This window comes from Gobius niger (assembly GCF_951799975.1).
Source record: "Gobius niger genome assembly, chromosome: 6".
Lineage (NCBI taxonomy): Eukaryota > Metazoa > Chordata > Actinopteri > Gobiiformes > Gobiidae > Gobius > Gobius niger.
Genome location: NC_136857.1, coordinates 8042363 through 8060403, shown reverse-complemented (window position 1 = coordinate 8060403; position 18041 = coordinate 8042363). Strand labels below are relative to the sequence as shown.

Below are 18041 nucleotides of genomic sequence, written 5' to 3'. Positions count from 1 at the left end.
GGTCATGCTGTGTAGTGTTATTTATTTTGATGTAACCAGGGACTACGGATGGAAACGAGTTATTAGCTATAATCTGGTGCAGTACATCTCTGTCTCTTTGAGCTTAATGTCTCTGTACATTGTCCCTTCAATAAAGATTAAAGTAAAGTAAAGTAATAAGAGAGCACATGTTGAGTTTCCACTGAGTAAAACATTTTGGCAGTTTGGTTTGGCTGTTTGGTGCTAATTAATCTTGTAATAACAAAAACATTGATGTATTTTTTTTTCCTATTTCTAAGTATTGTGATACATGTCTTCCGATACGATATATTGCGATATGGTAAATGGGCTAAATTTATAAAGCGCCGTTCCACCTATATTAGGCATTGCTTTACATCAAGGAACCGCTCACCCCTTCACACTCTCATGCATACATCGGACCCTGGACACTGGATACATGGGTGAAGTGTCTTGCCCAAGGACACAACGTGCACCCGTGAGAGCCTGGATTCAAATAGTGAAGCTAAAAGGAGATATTGTCCCAGCCTACTCTCCTCAAAGTCCACACGTGTTTGTCGACCCTCTTTAGACTGTGTGGTGTGTAGGACTGTGGTCTGTGGCCTCTGCGTCTAACCCGCTCCCTGTTCCTTCTCTCAGGATGACAGTTCGATGAGCAGCGAGGACATGGCCAGCGCAGAGCCCACGTGGATCACAGTCGAGCAGCCCCCGGTGCCTGAGCCCATTCCAGCCAACGGGGAACATGTCCTGCCAGACACGATGAAAGACGAGGAGGGTGAGAGCAGGAGACAGCGTTTTCCCACAGTGTTGGAGTGGAAATGTGACAGGGATGAAAACTTTATTCACAACGGCGATGCAGTCAAAAACTAGAATGGAATATGTATAAGGGATAATAGTTTTATAATAGCAACAATATGTAAGAACATCCAAATTTCACAGTGTGGTGTTACTTTATCACTGGATATTAAGCATTTTTGTGGGCAAACTCACATTACTTTAGAAATGCTACAACATCAATGTTTTGATCATCCAAGGACAAATAGTGTTTACAGTTCGTCCTTCATGATCCCTGCTCTGAAATCTTAATCAAATCAATTACAGGACTGAAATCTGACCGCAGTTTAATTTAAGTTGTTCAAAGTTACATGTTTGATCATCTTTTGGGGGTAAATTTGGGGAGTGAGAGGCGTCTCTGTGATAAGGGGATGGCTTTAGATGTTTTCCTCAAACTTTGATACTCAGGCCTCTCTAAAACTTTAAGCTTTTTCATAATCCGTCTCTGGATTTGTCATTGCTTAGAACCACTTTATTGATGGTTTAGTCCTGTTTTAGTCCTGGTTCTCAGACTTGGTGTAGTCCTTTAGTCCTGTGTAGATTCGGTACTCTGAGTGCATTTGACACATTAGACACAATGTTTTACATACAGTAGATGCGATTATATTTAAGATATTGCTAAAATTTGTACCGTATCCTTGTTTGACACTTTGTTTATGTTTATTAATTATCCTGGAGATCAGGACGTGATGTTGGTAGAATTTCCATAACAGCTGCTCTGCAAGCTGCAACCATTTAATACCAATGATGTTCCCTCTGCAAGATTGGGCTTTGGCGAACTCAAACATAGATAAATACATTTTAAACTTAAAAATCCAACATTATTATTCACCTACTAAACAATTTGTGTCTGAAAAGTGACCCATAGCTCCAACAGCATTCATATGTTTTATAGCTTAAGCACACATGCAGGTTTATTCCTCTATTTCACTAATGTTCAACATCCAAAAACATGCTGGTCAGGTTTGCCCACAGTGGTGGCGCTCCGGCGCAGTGGCTAACCCAACACCTCAACATAATTGTGTTGTACAACTGCACGATGATAAATTAAGCACTTAACTTAAAGAGACTAGATGCAAGTGGGCCATTTTATACTCACTACTGCCACCTCAGGTCATACGTGTAACTGCACCTTCTATATTAAGCTCGTGCATGAAGGCACTTCAGACCGAAGTAACAGCTTTTTGAGTGACAGTGTTGGACTTCATAGGTTTGTTAGTTAGTTTATAAGTTTAATAGGTCTGGGCTCATTCTACACATTAGGACATGGCTGGAAGATGTAAGGGGAGGAAAATACATAATTTTAACATTTTTAAACACTCTGTATAGTCCCTTTAACTTAACTTAAAGCTTCTTTTTTTTTTCATTTATAAAATAGGCGCTTCACTGGTGTACAACTATAATTAATACTTACCACAAGTATTATTCTTCCAAGTCATAGTTATGAAAGTTAAAGTCATGAATGAATAAGTATTTAAAGGTTTAACTGTTTTTCTGTCAATCATATTGTTATACTAAATCAATCATAACAGTAAGATACATTTTTTATTGCTACATAGGGCCTTTTGTTGACGGGTTTTCTGCACAACAGCACATGGACTAATCCGCATAAATCCACGGATAGGCCTTTAGGAGGTGGGACCTGGCGGTGCTGCCCCGGTCCTTTGTGCACCCCTCTGTTTGGGTAGATGGCTTAAGGAAGTAGGACAGAGCTGTATATTAACCTCACAGATTAGAAACTGTTCGGGACAAATTAGGGCGAACAATTCAAAGGGGAAAATGAGCGTGTAGGCCTAGGTGGGGAGAAAAGGGCCACATGGGAAGGACATTATGAAAAATTGGGTGAACGAGCTGTAATTTGGTACGACAAAGGGACACACCCCTCCCCCTTCGGCCCCTCTCAATGTCTCGTTATAATGTTTCAATTTCTGGCTGAAAATTGGTCCCAGTGTCCTAAATGTTTCACATGTATAGATCAAAGAGAAATACTGGACCTCAACAATACTGTTCAATCTAGTGATTTTTATGGCCTGTTTATATTATGTATTTGTTGAGAAAAAGAAAGTGAGTTCTCAAATGTGTCTTTTGTCTTTGTTCAGACGAGGACACCTCAGACAGTGGAAGTGCCAACGGGCTGCCGGCGCTGACCCCGCCTGAGGTGCTGTCTGCTGCAGGGGCGACTGTCCCAGACGGAGGGGCCTCTTTCGGGGAGGTGACGGAGAATGGGCTGTGCACTCCAATGGACTTTAGCACCAACTCCTCGTCCTCCTCAGAGGATCAGCAGCCTGTCAATCTGAGCGACCGAATACTGCCCTCCGCCACATCGCCACTCAATTCATACCCCACTGACCCCAGCAGACAGTTCCCCATCAGCAAGGCAAGAAACACACGTGGCCTCACAACGTCTGAAGCATAATGTGTTATTTTAGTCAGATTTGGATTTAACATAAGGTAGGGCTGCACAATATATCGCAAAATCTTTCAACAGACTGAGATCAAGACTTTTTTTTCTACCTCAGCTTAAAACACAAACTGCATGGAACCTTTAAATGTGCAAATGTTCAGTATTTGTTTTTGTTTTCCGATTTAGTGTTTTTCAGTCTTATTTTGATTCTATTGTCTGAAAAACAAATGACTTACAATTTGAATGGAACAGTTTTTTCAGTGCAGCCCTAGTTTGATGGTTTGACCCGTCCTTCCTGAGCTATTCTAAAATGGCTTTGCAGGCCTTGATGACTCGCCACTGTTTCCTGTGGAGCACTTTTGTTTATAAATCCATCTCCTGTTAAAGCAGTACTGTGTTTAGGTAGTAATGTCTTTCAAATATGGCTAGGTGATATTGACAAAAATGAATATAAATATTTTTGGTGGCTTTCCCATTAAGCTATATTTTTGCAAACCATCAAAAATATATTAAAAAAATATGCATCTGCTTTGTTGCTCAAATAGATAATTGTCTTGAATAGTCAATAAAAGGCCAAAAAAACACTTTTTTGCAAGATTACACATGAAAGGGACTAGATCATAGACTGTATATATAAATGGACAGCTTCTGCTCACTCCTCCCCGTTTATCATAATGACCACGGTCGAGGGGGAAATCATGGTGGATTTACAGACTCCCCGTACCCAGCTCTGATGAAGCATGTTCCTAAAAAGGACATTCAGGCGGGATCTTCACCGTAGACTCGGCCCTTGCGTGACGTGTAGCTCGTGCTGCTCCAATGCTAACAGTCCGACCCTCAATAAGTACGAGATTTCTAAAATTCTTCTTACAAAAACCAGCCTGGTTTCTTAAATTGTGACTAACCCAGCGTTATCACAGGAGGAATATCTAGCTTAGTCTAGTGTTGAAAAAATAGAAAGCAGACGTTAAAGTTGTTTTTAATGTGTCCAAACTCCAATGCTTTTCAATTGGGGACTAGCGGCGATATGGAGGTACTACAGCAATAGCGGAGCAATGGCGGCCTCTAGTGTCGCGGGCATGAAGCAGAGCAGCCAGCGGGCATTGGACTAGATTCAAGTTGGCCATTTTATACTCACTACTGCCACCTCAGGTCATACGTGTAACTGCACCTTCTATATTAAGCTCGTGCATGACGGCACTTCAGACCCGAATTAACACCTTTCTGAGCGACAGTGCAGGATTTTAGAGGCAGTTGTGGTGAACAGGTCTGGGCTCATTCTACCCCATAGGACATTGCTGGAACATGTAGGGGGAGGAATTTTTTTTATTTTTTAGCAGCAGTTTTTGCAACTTTCCTGCTGGTTTCTTGACATTGGACACTCGATATTGTAAATTATTGTAAATTTGTGTCTCATCTTGTTAACAATATATTGTCCACTTCTACTTTTACAAACCAGATTTCATGTCTCTATCTCGTCCTATAATGTCTAGAGCTCACTTACCCTGTAGTTTATTTTGACTCCTACAAACACGTCCTGAAATGCAGCTGATTCTTGTATTAACTGAGCACTTTGGTCTTTTCTCAAATGTTGATGCTTCTGGACATGTCTGAAATTAGTGTCTTACTCTTTAGTGTGCGCCTACACATCACTCACAGTTTTAATTTCTCTCCCTGTGCAGTCCCCTCCGTACAGCTCAGGAAGTTATGACTCTGTAAAGACGGAGGCGATGAGTGTGGATGAGCTGAGCGCTGCACGAGCTCAGATCATGGACGACGACGACGATGATCACGACGACCACGACGACAGCGACAAAATCAACGATGCAGAGGGGATGGACCCCGAGAGACTGAAGGCCTTCAACGTGAGTCTGCGCCGCCTCACTCCTCACACAGCCCACTTTACGCAGTACCTTTGCCCATCCTAAAAAAGTAACAAAAAGTGATTAATGAAGAATAAAACTATGATGAAATCTGAATTGTAAACGTGTTAACAGTGGATAAAAATCAATAGAAGGGATGAGTGGAGACAAGATCCAAGCCACAAACCGAAGAAGAATTTGCACTTACAGAAGAACTAAGTTAACTTAATAAATCCTTTCTGTAGTCCCTATGGGGGAAATACAAGCGTTAATGGGATGATTGAGGGGTCTTTCATCTCCCCCTGGTGTCTCTGGCCAGAAAACCAAAATTGCAACTTTCTCTGCCCTGACCCAGAGGCACAATACACACTGATAGAATCACGAAGAAGAAGCTAACAGGCTAACGGGCGAAGTTAACTCCGGGCTTGCGCCACTTAAACAGCATTTACAGCCAAGTTTGATTGAAAAAAATATCTCCCTTTGTCTTTTTTATCAGCGTAGCATTTTTTCTCACGGACAATTACTGCAACATGTTACGACACCTGCAGTGGCCTCTAGGGGAATGAGTTACTTAGTTACTTAAGTAGTTACTTAGTTTCTACTTTGACCTTCGATCAAAGATCCTCAAATGTCTAAGGAACAAGTGTGGTCCCTTTTATCTTTGGGAGAAGGCCCACAAAGCGACACACTGTTTGTTTGTTTGTTTGTTTGTTTGTTTGTTTGTTTGTTTGTTTGTTTGTTTGTTTGTTTGTTTGTTTGTTTGTTTGTTTGTTTGTTTGTTTGTTTGGCTGGGACAGTGCAGGTTAAGGAACACACATGGGACTCATGCATGTAAACACACTACACCAGATTGTAGCCATGGGCCCATTTCCAGGCGTTGTCCCACAGTCGCACTCACAAACACACTCTCTTTGTGAGTCTCTGTTCTGGGTGTGATTCCCTTCTGTTAGCGTATAGGTTTCCTCTGAGCGCTCTGGTTTCCCTAACCACTAAAGCATGAACAATAGGTGCCCCTTTGTGGCCCTGTAGCGAGGTGCACAGGGTCAGATGTGTGAAGAAGGCAAAGGCCATCATTGCTGACCTCTCTCACCTCATGTGGCTGGAGTTTTTACTGCTTTCATCCGGTCGCTGCTATAATGTTCCCCTGTGCAACACCAATAGGTTAAAAAAATCCAAGGGTAATTGGCTGCAAACTAAATTGCCTCACGGGGGATTTAACCATTGAAATGACTATAGACTATATTTAGATCGACTTAAACTTAAAGATTATGCAGCGAAATCTTGACTGAAATCTGTCAAAGTGAACACTGGCTCGTCACATCTATATTTCTCGTGCCTCACCCCCTTTTGTTTTCACACCCCTCTCAGTGTCCCCCCCTTAATTTCTCTGCTCCACATCCCTCTCTCCCCTCCCCCTCCTGCTTCAGATGTTTGTGCGTCTGTTCGTGGATGAGAATCTGGACCGCATGGTGCCCATCTCCAAACAGCCCAAGGAGAAGATCCAGGCCATTATCGAGTCCTGCGGGCGGCAGTTCCCGGAGTTCCAGGAGCGCTCCCGCAAACGAATTCGCACCTACCTCAAATCCTGTCGCCGCATGAAGAAAGGCGGCTTTGAGGTAACACTGTCTCCCTCCGAATATAACTGCTAACAACATACAACAGGATGGAATTGAATCTCATTTGTTGAAACAGACGGCTCTTCTTCCTTATGTTTTTGATGCTGAACAAACACAAGACACAGCACAGTTCACGTATTTTCCCATTTCTGCTGTAATCTGTCCCTCATTGTTTGGAAACAAATATGACTTCCCAAAGTATGCTTCAAAATTAACTTGAAATTCACTTAAAGAGACTATACGGAGTTTAAAAAGGGTATTTTGTATTTTCCTCCCCCTACATGTTACAACCATGTCCTAATGTGTAGAATGAGCCCAGACCTGTTCACCACAACTGCCTTTAAAATCCTGTTCTGTCACTCAAAAAGGTGTTAATTCGGGTCTGAAGTGCCGTCATACATGGGATTAATATAGAACCTGCAGTTACGCGTAAGACCTGAGGTGGGAGTAGTGAGTATAAAAAAAACTTTCCCAACTGTCCCTTTGACAGTGTCTAACTACAATAAATACAATACACAATTAATACTAGTTATGCAGATGATGCCATATCGTGGCACCAGAAACCAAACGTGTGTCACTTCCACATTTCTTGGTGTTTGTTTTGATTATGTTTAGAAAAATATACATTTAAGTGCATACCCTCTACAACAGGGGTCTCCAACAGGCTGGCCACTTCCGGCCCGCGAGATGATTCAGTTTGGCCCACAACTTGCCTTAATGTTTGGTGCAGCCCTGTGAGGCGACTTCTGTTGTGATATTGGGCTTTACAAAACCATTAAACTTGAAACTTGAAACTTGTAGAACACAAAGTACATCTCTGGCCCATTCCTCTGAGGAGTTATGATTTTTTTAAAGAAACAACCAGAGTGCTCATTCCAGCCTCGAGGGGGCAGCTTAAATGAAAAAGGAAAGAGTTCCACACGTGTCCAGCAGAGGGCACTGACATAAGAAGCAATCAGGATACAAACAACACATTATAGACATGTGGGCGGCTATGGCTACATTAGCATCTCACCACCACTGAGTTTGGAGTGAATGAATAAACTTATAACACAGGCTTGTAAAGCGCAATGCAAGTGTAAGCCATTTTTATTAGGCTACAGTCCTGTCAGGCTCGTCAATAGTATTTTCCCAATTAAAACATGGGGTAATTAGGGCTGAAACGACTAATCGATTAATCGACGACTAATCGATTATTGAAATAGTCGACAACTATTTTAGTAATCGATTTATCATTTTCTGGTTCACACAGACTCAAAAATTACATGAAAATGTAGTATTTTTGATGAAAACCTACTTTGTTTTTCATAGTAAGGGTCTGTAATGTTTTGTACATTGTAAATTTCATAAATATCCGTCTGTGTCTCATCTAATCAGAAGCAGAATTAGCACCAAGAGCCTCCAACAAACATTTACTTTAAGTTTCCTCCATCAACATGTCCTCAAGCGGCGCCACTTAAGCTTTAGGTGATAATTATTTTTCTTTTAAATCCAATTTTCCTACACCATTCACAGCCAAGCGATTAATCGTAAAAAATATTCGATAGATTAATCGATGACAAAATAATCGTTAGTTGCAGCCCTAATTGTAATGAAGCTTTTGTTTACGGACCCCAGAAATACACTTCCGATATATTTACTTGGAAACCCCTGCTCTGCAATAACTTAAAGAAGCAAAAACAACACTGTACAGAGACACAGACTCTGCATATTTACAGCTGTCGTAGGAGGTGATGATAAAAGTGGCAATTTTGGCAGGTATTGCACATATAGAGCGATAAAAAGTGCCTTAAATCGCATCGCCAGCACAATTCAAATACAGTGTTTCTCTCTGTTATAAATGGGTACAATCTCTCACTGACACTTGCCTGCAGATTCGACCGACACCTCCTCACCTCACCTCCGCCATGGCTGAGAACATCCTGGCTGCTGCCTGTGAGAGCGAATCCCGCAACGCAGCCAAGAAGATGCGCCTGGATGTGTACCCCGCCTCGGTAAATGTGCCCAGCTGCTGTAGTGTCACATGCACGAAAACTGTGATGTTTTCAGAGCAGAACGTGACGTACAATAGTCTCTGAAGTGGAGCCAGTGTTTCTGCAGTGATTATATGGTGTTTTCTTTAGAATATCCAATAGGAAAATCCATAAATGTGAAGTTCAATCCTTTACTTTTATTCGTCCTCTATATTTATCCACACCCACCACAATCTTGTCCTGTCTGCAATCCCACAATCCCCGCACTTTCACACTATGGGGAAAAACACATTCTGCTCACCGTGAAGGTCTTTAGCTTTATGATCGTGAGTGGTTAGTGCTCTGGCATCACAGCAACAGGGTCCGGGGTTCGATTCACATGTGGGCCTGTCTGTGTGAATTTTTACCGGTGTCTGGGGGGGTTCCCGTGTATGAGAAGGTGAGAATCTTCCAGCTTTAGGTGATACTTACCAGTTCGAGATCTGGAGATGAGTTCCAGTCTTGAACAGGCTGTCCCAGAGGTATTGAAGGATGGGTCATACTGTATGTGAAGGACACATTTCCTTAATTTACTGTGATATTAACCATAAACCAAATCAAAATCTTTGCATTAGGAGGGCTTGACGAGCGAGCGAGCGAGCCTCCACGTCAGGGTTCATATTGTAAGGAAATTGAGTCACATTAACTAAACTTATTACATAAACATCACAGGACTATTGACCGTACTAATTTCTCCCGAAAATATTAAACTTTCTGAACTGGAATGTTTTAATGCTTTTAAAATATGACTTATTTAGATGGATAACATCTCTTGTAATTTTTGTTTCAGTGAAGCAGCAATTTAACCCTAGAACACTATCGCTCAAATTCACAACACCATGACTAACGGTGGGTGATTTTTACCTGAGATAATACAACCGATAAAAAGCACTTGTCATCAAAATCTATCAAAACATGACAATACATGACACATTTGAGTCATGTTCTTTTATATTAAACTGTGTCATGTCTAATAAAATGAAAGAAAAGTATCATGAGAGGACCATATGAAAATGCTCCAAAATTACTGGAAAATTAGATAATAAAAAAAATAAAATAATGAAGATGGAAACTTGGTTTTTGGTCCACCCATTCCTGAGATATATGAGACTTCTCAGGGGAAGGCTCAGTGTCCTTGGCACAAACAGCCACAGGAGAAAGACACAAAATATGCTAAATATGCTATATATTTTGAATGGGTATAAATGACCAGCAGACTAAAATAACTATGTGTTCCTCACTTGCTGTGAGGCCAGAGACACCGAACTTTGCGACAGAAGCAAAGCTGTAGTTAAAGTAGGCAAAATAAATGTGGCAGCCCTGAATGTCAACCTTGAAAGGGGGCAAGTTTGCCTGATTAAATACATTAACCCTACCCTACCTTCTATCACTATTGCTGGGTGAAAATCACCCGAACATTTGCCTCTAGGAAAAAGAGGCACATGTTCGGGTGGGAACATCACAAAATAAAGAAAGCTGGGTACTTAAAGGAATAGGCCACCGTTTTTACATACTGAGATATGTTCTTACCTAACCTTAGACGAGTTAATATATACCCGTCTGGTCTTTGTCTGTGCAGTAACTCCTAAAGACTTTCCCCCGCTCACTTCCGTCAATAACCTTAGGAGTTACTGCGCGGACGTTTTGCTCCTGTATCATTACGCCTCACAATATAGTGCCCCTTTTTATCTGCTTATAAAATCGACATGTTACATTTCTGTGTAAATATACTTCGCATGAAAACACTTCACGTAACTTTATTTAAATAGGGAACACGTGGAAGAGCTTGGTAGCTTCTATCGTGAGCTTTTTTGGAGCTATGTGACATGTGGGAGAGGCTGCGTATGTGCTCCGTTTGCCTGACAGAGCGCACGGACAAAGACCAGACGGGGATATATTAACTTGGCTAAGGTTAGGTAAGAACATATCTCAGTATGTAAAAACGGTGGCCTATTCCTTTAATCTAGCAAAAATTGTGACCTTTATATGATAATTTGTCATATGCACTTTAAATGTATAGAAGTTATGCATATTCTATTTCTATTTAAATATACATACAAACAGAACCTCAAATGAATGAACAAATCAAATAATAAGTTAGAACAGCAAATAAAATATCAGAGAATAACAAAAGAATATAATTGTACAGATAGCCACTCACACGCATAAGCTCTATTGTTTGTAATGACAGAGTGGATGCTTTTTCTTTCTATCTGATGCTGAACCAAAAGCAAATTCCACCAAATTTCTGTGTTTAATAAAACTTCTGATTCTGAAACAGGAGGAGCCAGTGTCCGCTGACAAAACCAACTCCAGCCCTGCCTCTATGGCTGCCCCCGGCTTCACTATCTCCAGCACAGCTTTCACCCAAGACCAGCTCTACGCCAACGGAGGCCTCACCTACAACGTACGATATGGGACGGTTAGCAGCACCCAGCAGACCACGGGAACCACACAAACCAATGGTAAGAAAAACACTATCTCAACATGTAAACACAGTAATCCGAGTCTGTCACTGTCTGTCAAAGGTTAAGAAAGAGCCTTAACTGTCAGTCATCTGCAATGCCAAATGTGAGTGATTTTTTCTGACATTTGTTTTCATTGTTTGTTGCAGGTCCCACAGATCTTAGTATGAAGTCGGTCGGCCCAAACTCCACCTCGTCCAGCGCTAACAGCCACGGTCAGGGCGGAGGCGGTGGGGGGGCGTCTGCGCAGCTCAGTCCTCCGGAGGTGACCGCGGTGAGGCAGCTGATCGCGGGCTACAGGGAGTCTGCGGCCTTCCTGCTCAGATCTGCAGACGAGCTGGAGAACTTGATCCTGCAGCAGAACTGAACCAGGACTTTACCCGCTCGTCGCCTTCTCCCAGTGTCACTCTCAGTCACAAATCGGGGCCGGATTCTGAATCAGCACACAGACTGAGTGGCACTGCAGAGCACAGTGGTCCTGTAGGTACTGTACCTTAACTGCGGTCACAACATATCAGAACGGATAATTTATGCATTTGGTCGACTCTGGTCCTAGTGCCCTGGTATCTGTAGCCATTCACATCCCATCCAGCTCATTCTACCTTTCACTGCCATTCATCTCAGGAAGCTGATGCGTGGGATAAAAACTATTCACAGAAGGACAAACGACCAGAGGTGTTACTTTAGCTTTGAACCTGCTGTGACTGTGCAGACAAATTAACAGATGCATCACAGGAATCCAGTGCAAGTTCTGAAAATATGCTGTACGTGGCGTGACTGCAGCCACTCTCTAAATTTATATCTTTCTCAAACAACACTGCATTATTACAAATGAAATGCTGCTAAGACTCTTTGACCTCAAAGATAGTTAGGGTTGGACTGATATAAAACAGTGAAAATCAAACCTAAAGGGCTTGACAGTTGTCAGCAGATCGGCTCAAGTCACTGACTTTAAATTATTCTGCCTCTATTTATGGTAAATTAGACTGTGTGCTTACCCAGCGGGGCTTTATGTGTAGTAATTTATGACTAATGAAGAGTTTGCCACTATTTTAAATGAACAGAGGCTTAAAGCCGTATGCATATTGAAGTCCCACATACCTGCGGGATTGATATCATAGACTTGATCCCAGATCTATTGGAACGTGGCTGCAGGTGCAATATTGAAGATAATCAGTAGTGTGCATTAGATCAGTCTGGGGTTTAAGACAACAGTGACTCTGCTGTAACTGTCAGGTTGTAAAATGAAAGAACTAATCTTCACGCAGCATTGTAGCTAATTTCAATGTTGTTTGTTGTAACAGTGATGTTTTTCACTCACCTCAGAGCTGAGGCACTTTCCTTCATTGGGCTCAGTCGTCTGTGGGAGGAACAGGACCTGCAGAAGGAGACTAAATGTTGCACGTCTTTTTACATGCGTCATGTCGTTGGTTGTTGTGAGTGCTTCTTTTTTACGGGGCTAATGCAGTCTACATCATTCCACTGACCTCTCAGCGTCTCAAACTTAAACAAACTGTTCAAGTGCAAAAGACAATCTTTGTAAGATGTTTTCACATCGGTTTACTGTCCAGCTGTGTGCGTCTGTGGCACACAGGAGTGCACAGATCTAGAGCACATTAAGTGAGTCACTCGGCACAAAGCGTGGTGTGTGTTTGTGGTGCTGTTTCTATTGCTTTTGTGTAAGTGTTTTGTAAGTTGAGATATTTTGTGTAAAAGTGGAGTGGCCCAGTTTGTACAACATAGAAAAAACACAATAGGCTGAAACATTCCAGACAAAGACAATGACTTTGAGCGGCCCTCGAGGCTTGCACCTTAACAATTTGTCAGAAAACTCAAAGTTTAGAGACGTATATTTCTGTATTTATCACAAATCTATTAAATTATTCAGTTATTTAACATTTTTATGTAGACCATTGTACTTTGAAGCCTACAAATGCATTGTCATGTCATGAGTGGCTTCTGTCACAAGTCTAACTATTGCAAGTTTGGAAGCACTTTATAGCTCAGGATTTACATGACATTAACACAGTGACAAGGATCTTTACCTCTTTTGGATTTTCAGTTCATTTCAAAAAAAGATACATATTTTTCCACAATTTCTAAAAGAACAGCCCCTTTCTGTGAGCCGTCCTGGAGCGTGCATGGTCCGTGGTTCGGATAATTGTCTTTCTGTCTTCCTTGTTGTTTACTGTTGACTGTCGCCATCTCTCTAGTCCTACTCAGTGACGCCATTTGTATCATGAAACGCTCTCACAAATGCTTCTTTCCGATCCGTCCGGGTGTTCTTTTAGGTGTGCTGTGATCAACTTCTCGTCTCCTCCATGTTTTGATTTCTGACGACTCCCAATGGATCTTTTCTCTTTGTATTGACGGGACAATGTAAACTATTGGTGTTGACTAAAAATGCCCTGGTAGCTTGTGGATTTCTAAAGTGGTCAGATAAATGTACTGTATAGCTGTACAAAGAGTGACAAAAGATGTTTTACGCTGTTTCTTTCTTTTCTGTGGGTACAGCCATGTTTTTTAAAAAAGAAAAATCAAAGTGGTTTTAGCCTTGCCTGTTTGATCTATGATTTTAGTGGTAGTCTCTATGGGTTTCTTGTTATTAACCTGATTTGGTCGTTGCCTCTCCTGCGCTGTCCGATGCCGTAGCTCTGTGCGGGAGCCTGTGCCGTAACTGTGTGAGCTTTGTATTTCCCTTCTGGTTTTTTGACTCAGTGAAAGTGTGATGTTTACATGTACAGTTTTACAAAATCACGTTTTACTTTGTTATTTTCCACACGAATCAATGTACATGAGCCCAGATATTGTTTTTTTTCTTTGCCTTTTTTATTTCTCTCATTGACCTCTTGACAACTGATAGCGGTCGGCTCGGGCGCTGCGGCGACAGACTTAAGTCAGAAGGAGCTTCACAACTTCTCAAAGTGGACCAGCAAAGTGTTTTGTTTTTTTTTCCTCTCTATAAGCATCAAGATGTCTTTGAATCAACCGCGCTAACACAATAGTGGCCTATAGCAGAGAAATGAGGCGTTATGTTAAAATACAGTAAGTGCTTAGACACCTCTATTCTCCCTAAGGTACACTTTGACTTGTTGTACTCTCTCCTCTGCATCATAAAAAGCCATTCCCCTTACCTGGCCTCTCGAGGGGAACCCATAAACCTCAGGAAACGCAAAAAAAAAAAACTCCAATTTTAGTTTTTAAACCACTTCTGACAACAGATTACATCATTAGCATTTATACGAGATGTCTATTGTTTTGTACATTTATCATTGTGACTTAAAAGTGGAGCTTTTTCCGGTAACCGTGACTAAATATTTGTTATATTTGGACTGTTTATAAGTATGGATATTTATTATTCAATGTGAAACAACAGAAGAAAAAAAAACAAAAGTGAAGGGTGTTTGTAACGGCTCATGCCAAACTGTCTGGGTGAGATTCTCTCTGCCTCTTTACATATCACACCGAGGGACTTGTGTCTGTTTTGGGGATATTTTTTGGCTTTTCAGTGTTGCACCAACGCTATGTGGATTCAAACAAAAAACAGCATTGACTTAACAACAGCAGAGTGGCAAGGCTCTCTTCTCCTGAGATGTCAGTCATGAAATAAAACGTGCCATGAGGTATCAAACTGGTGTCACAGGTGTTCTATTTTATTCATGTTTTTACACACATAAGCTCGTTTGATGGATAATGACACTTTACCCTTGATACATTGCACCTAACTACGTTTAGTACAATGTAATGAGCTCTGTAACAATGTGTAATAACTTGTACCTATGTGTTAGATACACAATGGAATAATATGTATTTGTAGGTACATAATGTAATAAGACACAACTCTAACCCCAACCCTAACCTTAAGCCTAAACCTAAGAGTCTCGTATCCTATTACATTATGTACCTACAAAGTACTAATACAAGTTATTCCATTGTGTATCTAACCCATAGGTACAAGTTACTACGGATTGTTACAGAGCACATTACATTGTACTAAAAAGTAGTTTGTTTGTTTTTTTTGTTGAATAAAGTGATACCGATTTATTAAAGGAACACTACGTAACATTTGTATGAAGCTGTTTGCAGTAATACACCGCATGCTTCTAATGAACTGACATTTTTGCAGTGGGTAATCAAAGAATAGATTTGGATGAGGACCTTATGTATTTAAATCTCATATTTGGCTCCCGTCGACATCTTCATTGAGACGAGCTGGAGATGTCCCACCCCAGTAAAATTACCACCAGGTCTCAGGAGAGACCTGGTGGCCTTAATAATTAATAATTATTCTTAAGTAAGTATGTATGTGCTTTATTTGTCATTGTACAAGGGTACAACGAAATTGTGTTCAGATGTTAGTCCTGAGCTGCTGTGACAGAGCAACACAGCCACTGTGGGCTGACCTGACTGGCATGTTTTTGGAGGTAGAGGAAACCGTAGCACCCTGAGGAAACCCGCCTGGCTTCAGTGCTCCTTTGAAATGGTGCAGCGCCTCCTGGGTCTGTCCCTATTTCAGAGCATGGTGTCCTGCACTGGTCAACTCCACCTCCTATGTTTTCCACCTGCGCAGCTCCCTTCAGTTCCATAACAGTCTTTCACCATCTTCTGGGAAGGACTTAGCAGTTAATCTGTCTTGCCCGGATACCTCCTCATTTGTCCCTTTTTCAGGGCTGTCAACTTTTCACCCAACTTTGGAGTGAGACATCGGTTGGTCCTGAGCTGTGTGGCCATTTTCTTGGCTATAGTGCCTCGTAATCGACCGAAATTCAAAGAGCAAACACTTCCATATGTAATCGTGTCTTTACACTCACCATGGAGCAGTGTTAAATTTTCGTCTTAGTCTTTTGACGAAAATGTAATTCGATTTTAGTCTAATTTTAGTCAAAAAAATATCTTCAATTTTAGTCTTGTTTTAGTAGACTAAATTTGCAAGTAAATTTAGTCAACTAAATTTAAGACGAATTTAGTCAACTTTGCATTGATAATATTCATTATAATCATATTTAATCTTGTTCCTCTGCTTCATGGAGCTGATCTTTTGGCAGTGAATTTACATGATCTGAGGCTCTTTCAGACGGTCAATAGAAGTTTGGATGATTTTAGTCTCTCCTTTTCATTTTGATTTAGTCTTATTTTAGTCGACTAAAATATCTGGACATTTTAGTCATAGTTTCAGTCTCATGAAAAACGTTTAATTTATTTTTGGTCCAATCTTAGTCGTCAAAAATATCACTTTGACTAAAATTAAGACTAAATATTTTAGTCGACGAAATTAACACTGCCATGGAGCTGCCTTCACCACAATGGCATATGACAGGCTGTATTTGATCCAGCGGAATTCTCTACCTGCTGCTAACGCCAGACTAAAATCACAAATGATATTTAGTCTGGGGACTACCCACGTAGCCACAGCCAATCGTATCATCGTATCAGATGACGTATGACGTACCCGCTGTCAACTTTCGAGCAGACGCCGGAACAACTGCGGTCAAGTGAGCCGTCATCCGCAAAATGCCAGTCAAGCCAGCCGTAACGCTGTTTTGTTGTGCGTGACTATTACCGCTGATACGGTAGCCCAATGCGCTCACGGTTAGGGACCGTCAACAATGTATTGTACGTCCTCTTAAGCGTAGATTATTACCACGAATGCAGAGATAATTAGGGACCGTCAACAATATAATGTACGTCCTCTTAAGCGTAGATCAATAAGACTAACACGCTAGGCCAATGCACGACTAATTAGGGACCGTCAACAATGTATTATATCCTCTAAAGTGGATTTTTTTCTACATTTCGGATGGTACTGAAGAATCCTTTTTAAAGGTTTCACTCATTTCTCAGTGGGTAATTGTTACTCACCTCTCACACTCACTATGTGCCTAATTTGACCCAATTTCACTGTATAATTTATGATTAAATAAACTACCAATATGCCTATTTGGTCATTTTGAACATGTAACAAACGGTCCTTTTTCTTACATATAGGGAAGGTTTTAAAGAGTCCTTTGAAAGGTTTCACTCATTTCTCAGTGGGTAATTGTTACTCACCTCTCACACTCACTATGTGCCTAATTTGACCCAATTTCACTGTATAATTTATGAATAAATACACAACCAACATGACGTCATATTGAACATGTAGCAAAAGCTCCTTTTTCTTACATATAGGGAAGGTTTTAACGAGTCCTTTGAAAGGTTTCACTCATTTCTCAGTGGGTAATTGTTACTCACCTCTCACACTCACTATGTGCCTAATTTGACCCAATTTCACTGCACAATTTATGAATAAATACACTACCAATATGCCTATTTGGTCATTTTGAACATGTAACAAAAGCTCCTTTTTCTTAGATATAGGGAAGGTTTTAACGAGTCCTTTGAAAGGTTTCACTCATTTCTCAGTGGGTAATTGTTACTCACCTCTCACACTCACTATGTGCCTAATTTGACCCAATTTCACTGTATAATTTATGAATAAATACACAACCAACATGACGTCATATTGAACATGTAGCAAAAGCTCCTTTTTCTTACATATAGGGAAGGTTTTAACGAGTCCTTTGAAAGGTTTCACTCATTTCTCAGTGGGTAATTGTTACTCACCTCTCACACTCACTATGTACCTAATTTGACCCAATTTCACTGCACAATTTATGAATAAATACACTACCAATATGCCTATTTGGTCATTTTGAACATGTAACAAAAGCTCCTTTTTCTTAGATATAGGGAAGGTTTTAACGAGTCCTTTGAAAGGTTTCACTCATTTCTCAGTGGGTAATTGTTACTCACCTCTCACACTCACTATGTGCCTAATTTGACCCAATTTCACTGTATAATTTATGAATAAA

General features: G+C 41.0%; 1 protein-coding gene across 1 annotated transcript in view; it reads left to right on the top strand.

Annotated features, from left to right (window-relative positions):
• Positions 1 to 14820, top strand: part of nol4la (nucleolar protein 4-like a) — a 30154-nt gene extending 15334 nt beyond the window's left edge. The window contains exons 5-11 of the mRNA XM_079558942.1: positions 637 to 772; positions 2931 to 3208; positions 4918 to 5100; positions 6525 to 6713; positions 8588 to 8707; positions 11007 to 11190; positions 11340 to 14820. Coding sequence (XP_079415068.1) covers positions 637 to 772; positions 2931 to 3208; positions 4918 to 5100; positions 6525 to 6713; positions 8588 to 8707; positions 11007 to 11190; positions 11340 to 11557 — 1308 coding nt within the window. The 3' untranslated portion in view covers positions 11558 to 14820. The remainder of the gene's footprint in view (positions 1 to 636; positions 773 to 2930; positions 3209 to 4917; positions 5101 to 6524; positions 6714 to 8587; positions 8708 to 11006; positions 11191 to 11339) is intronic.
• The last annotated feature ends 3221 nt before the right edge of the window (positions 14821 to 18041 follow it).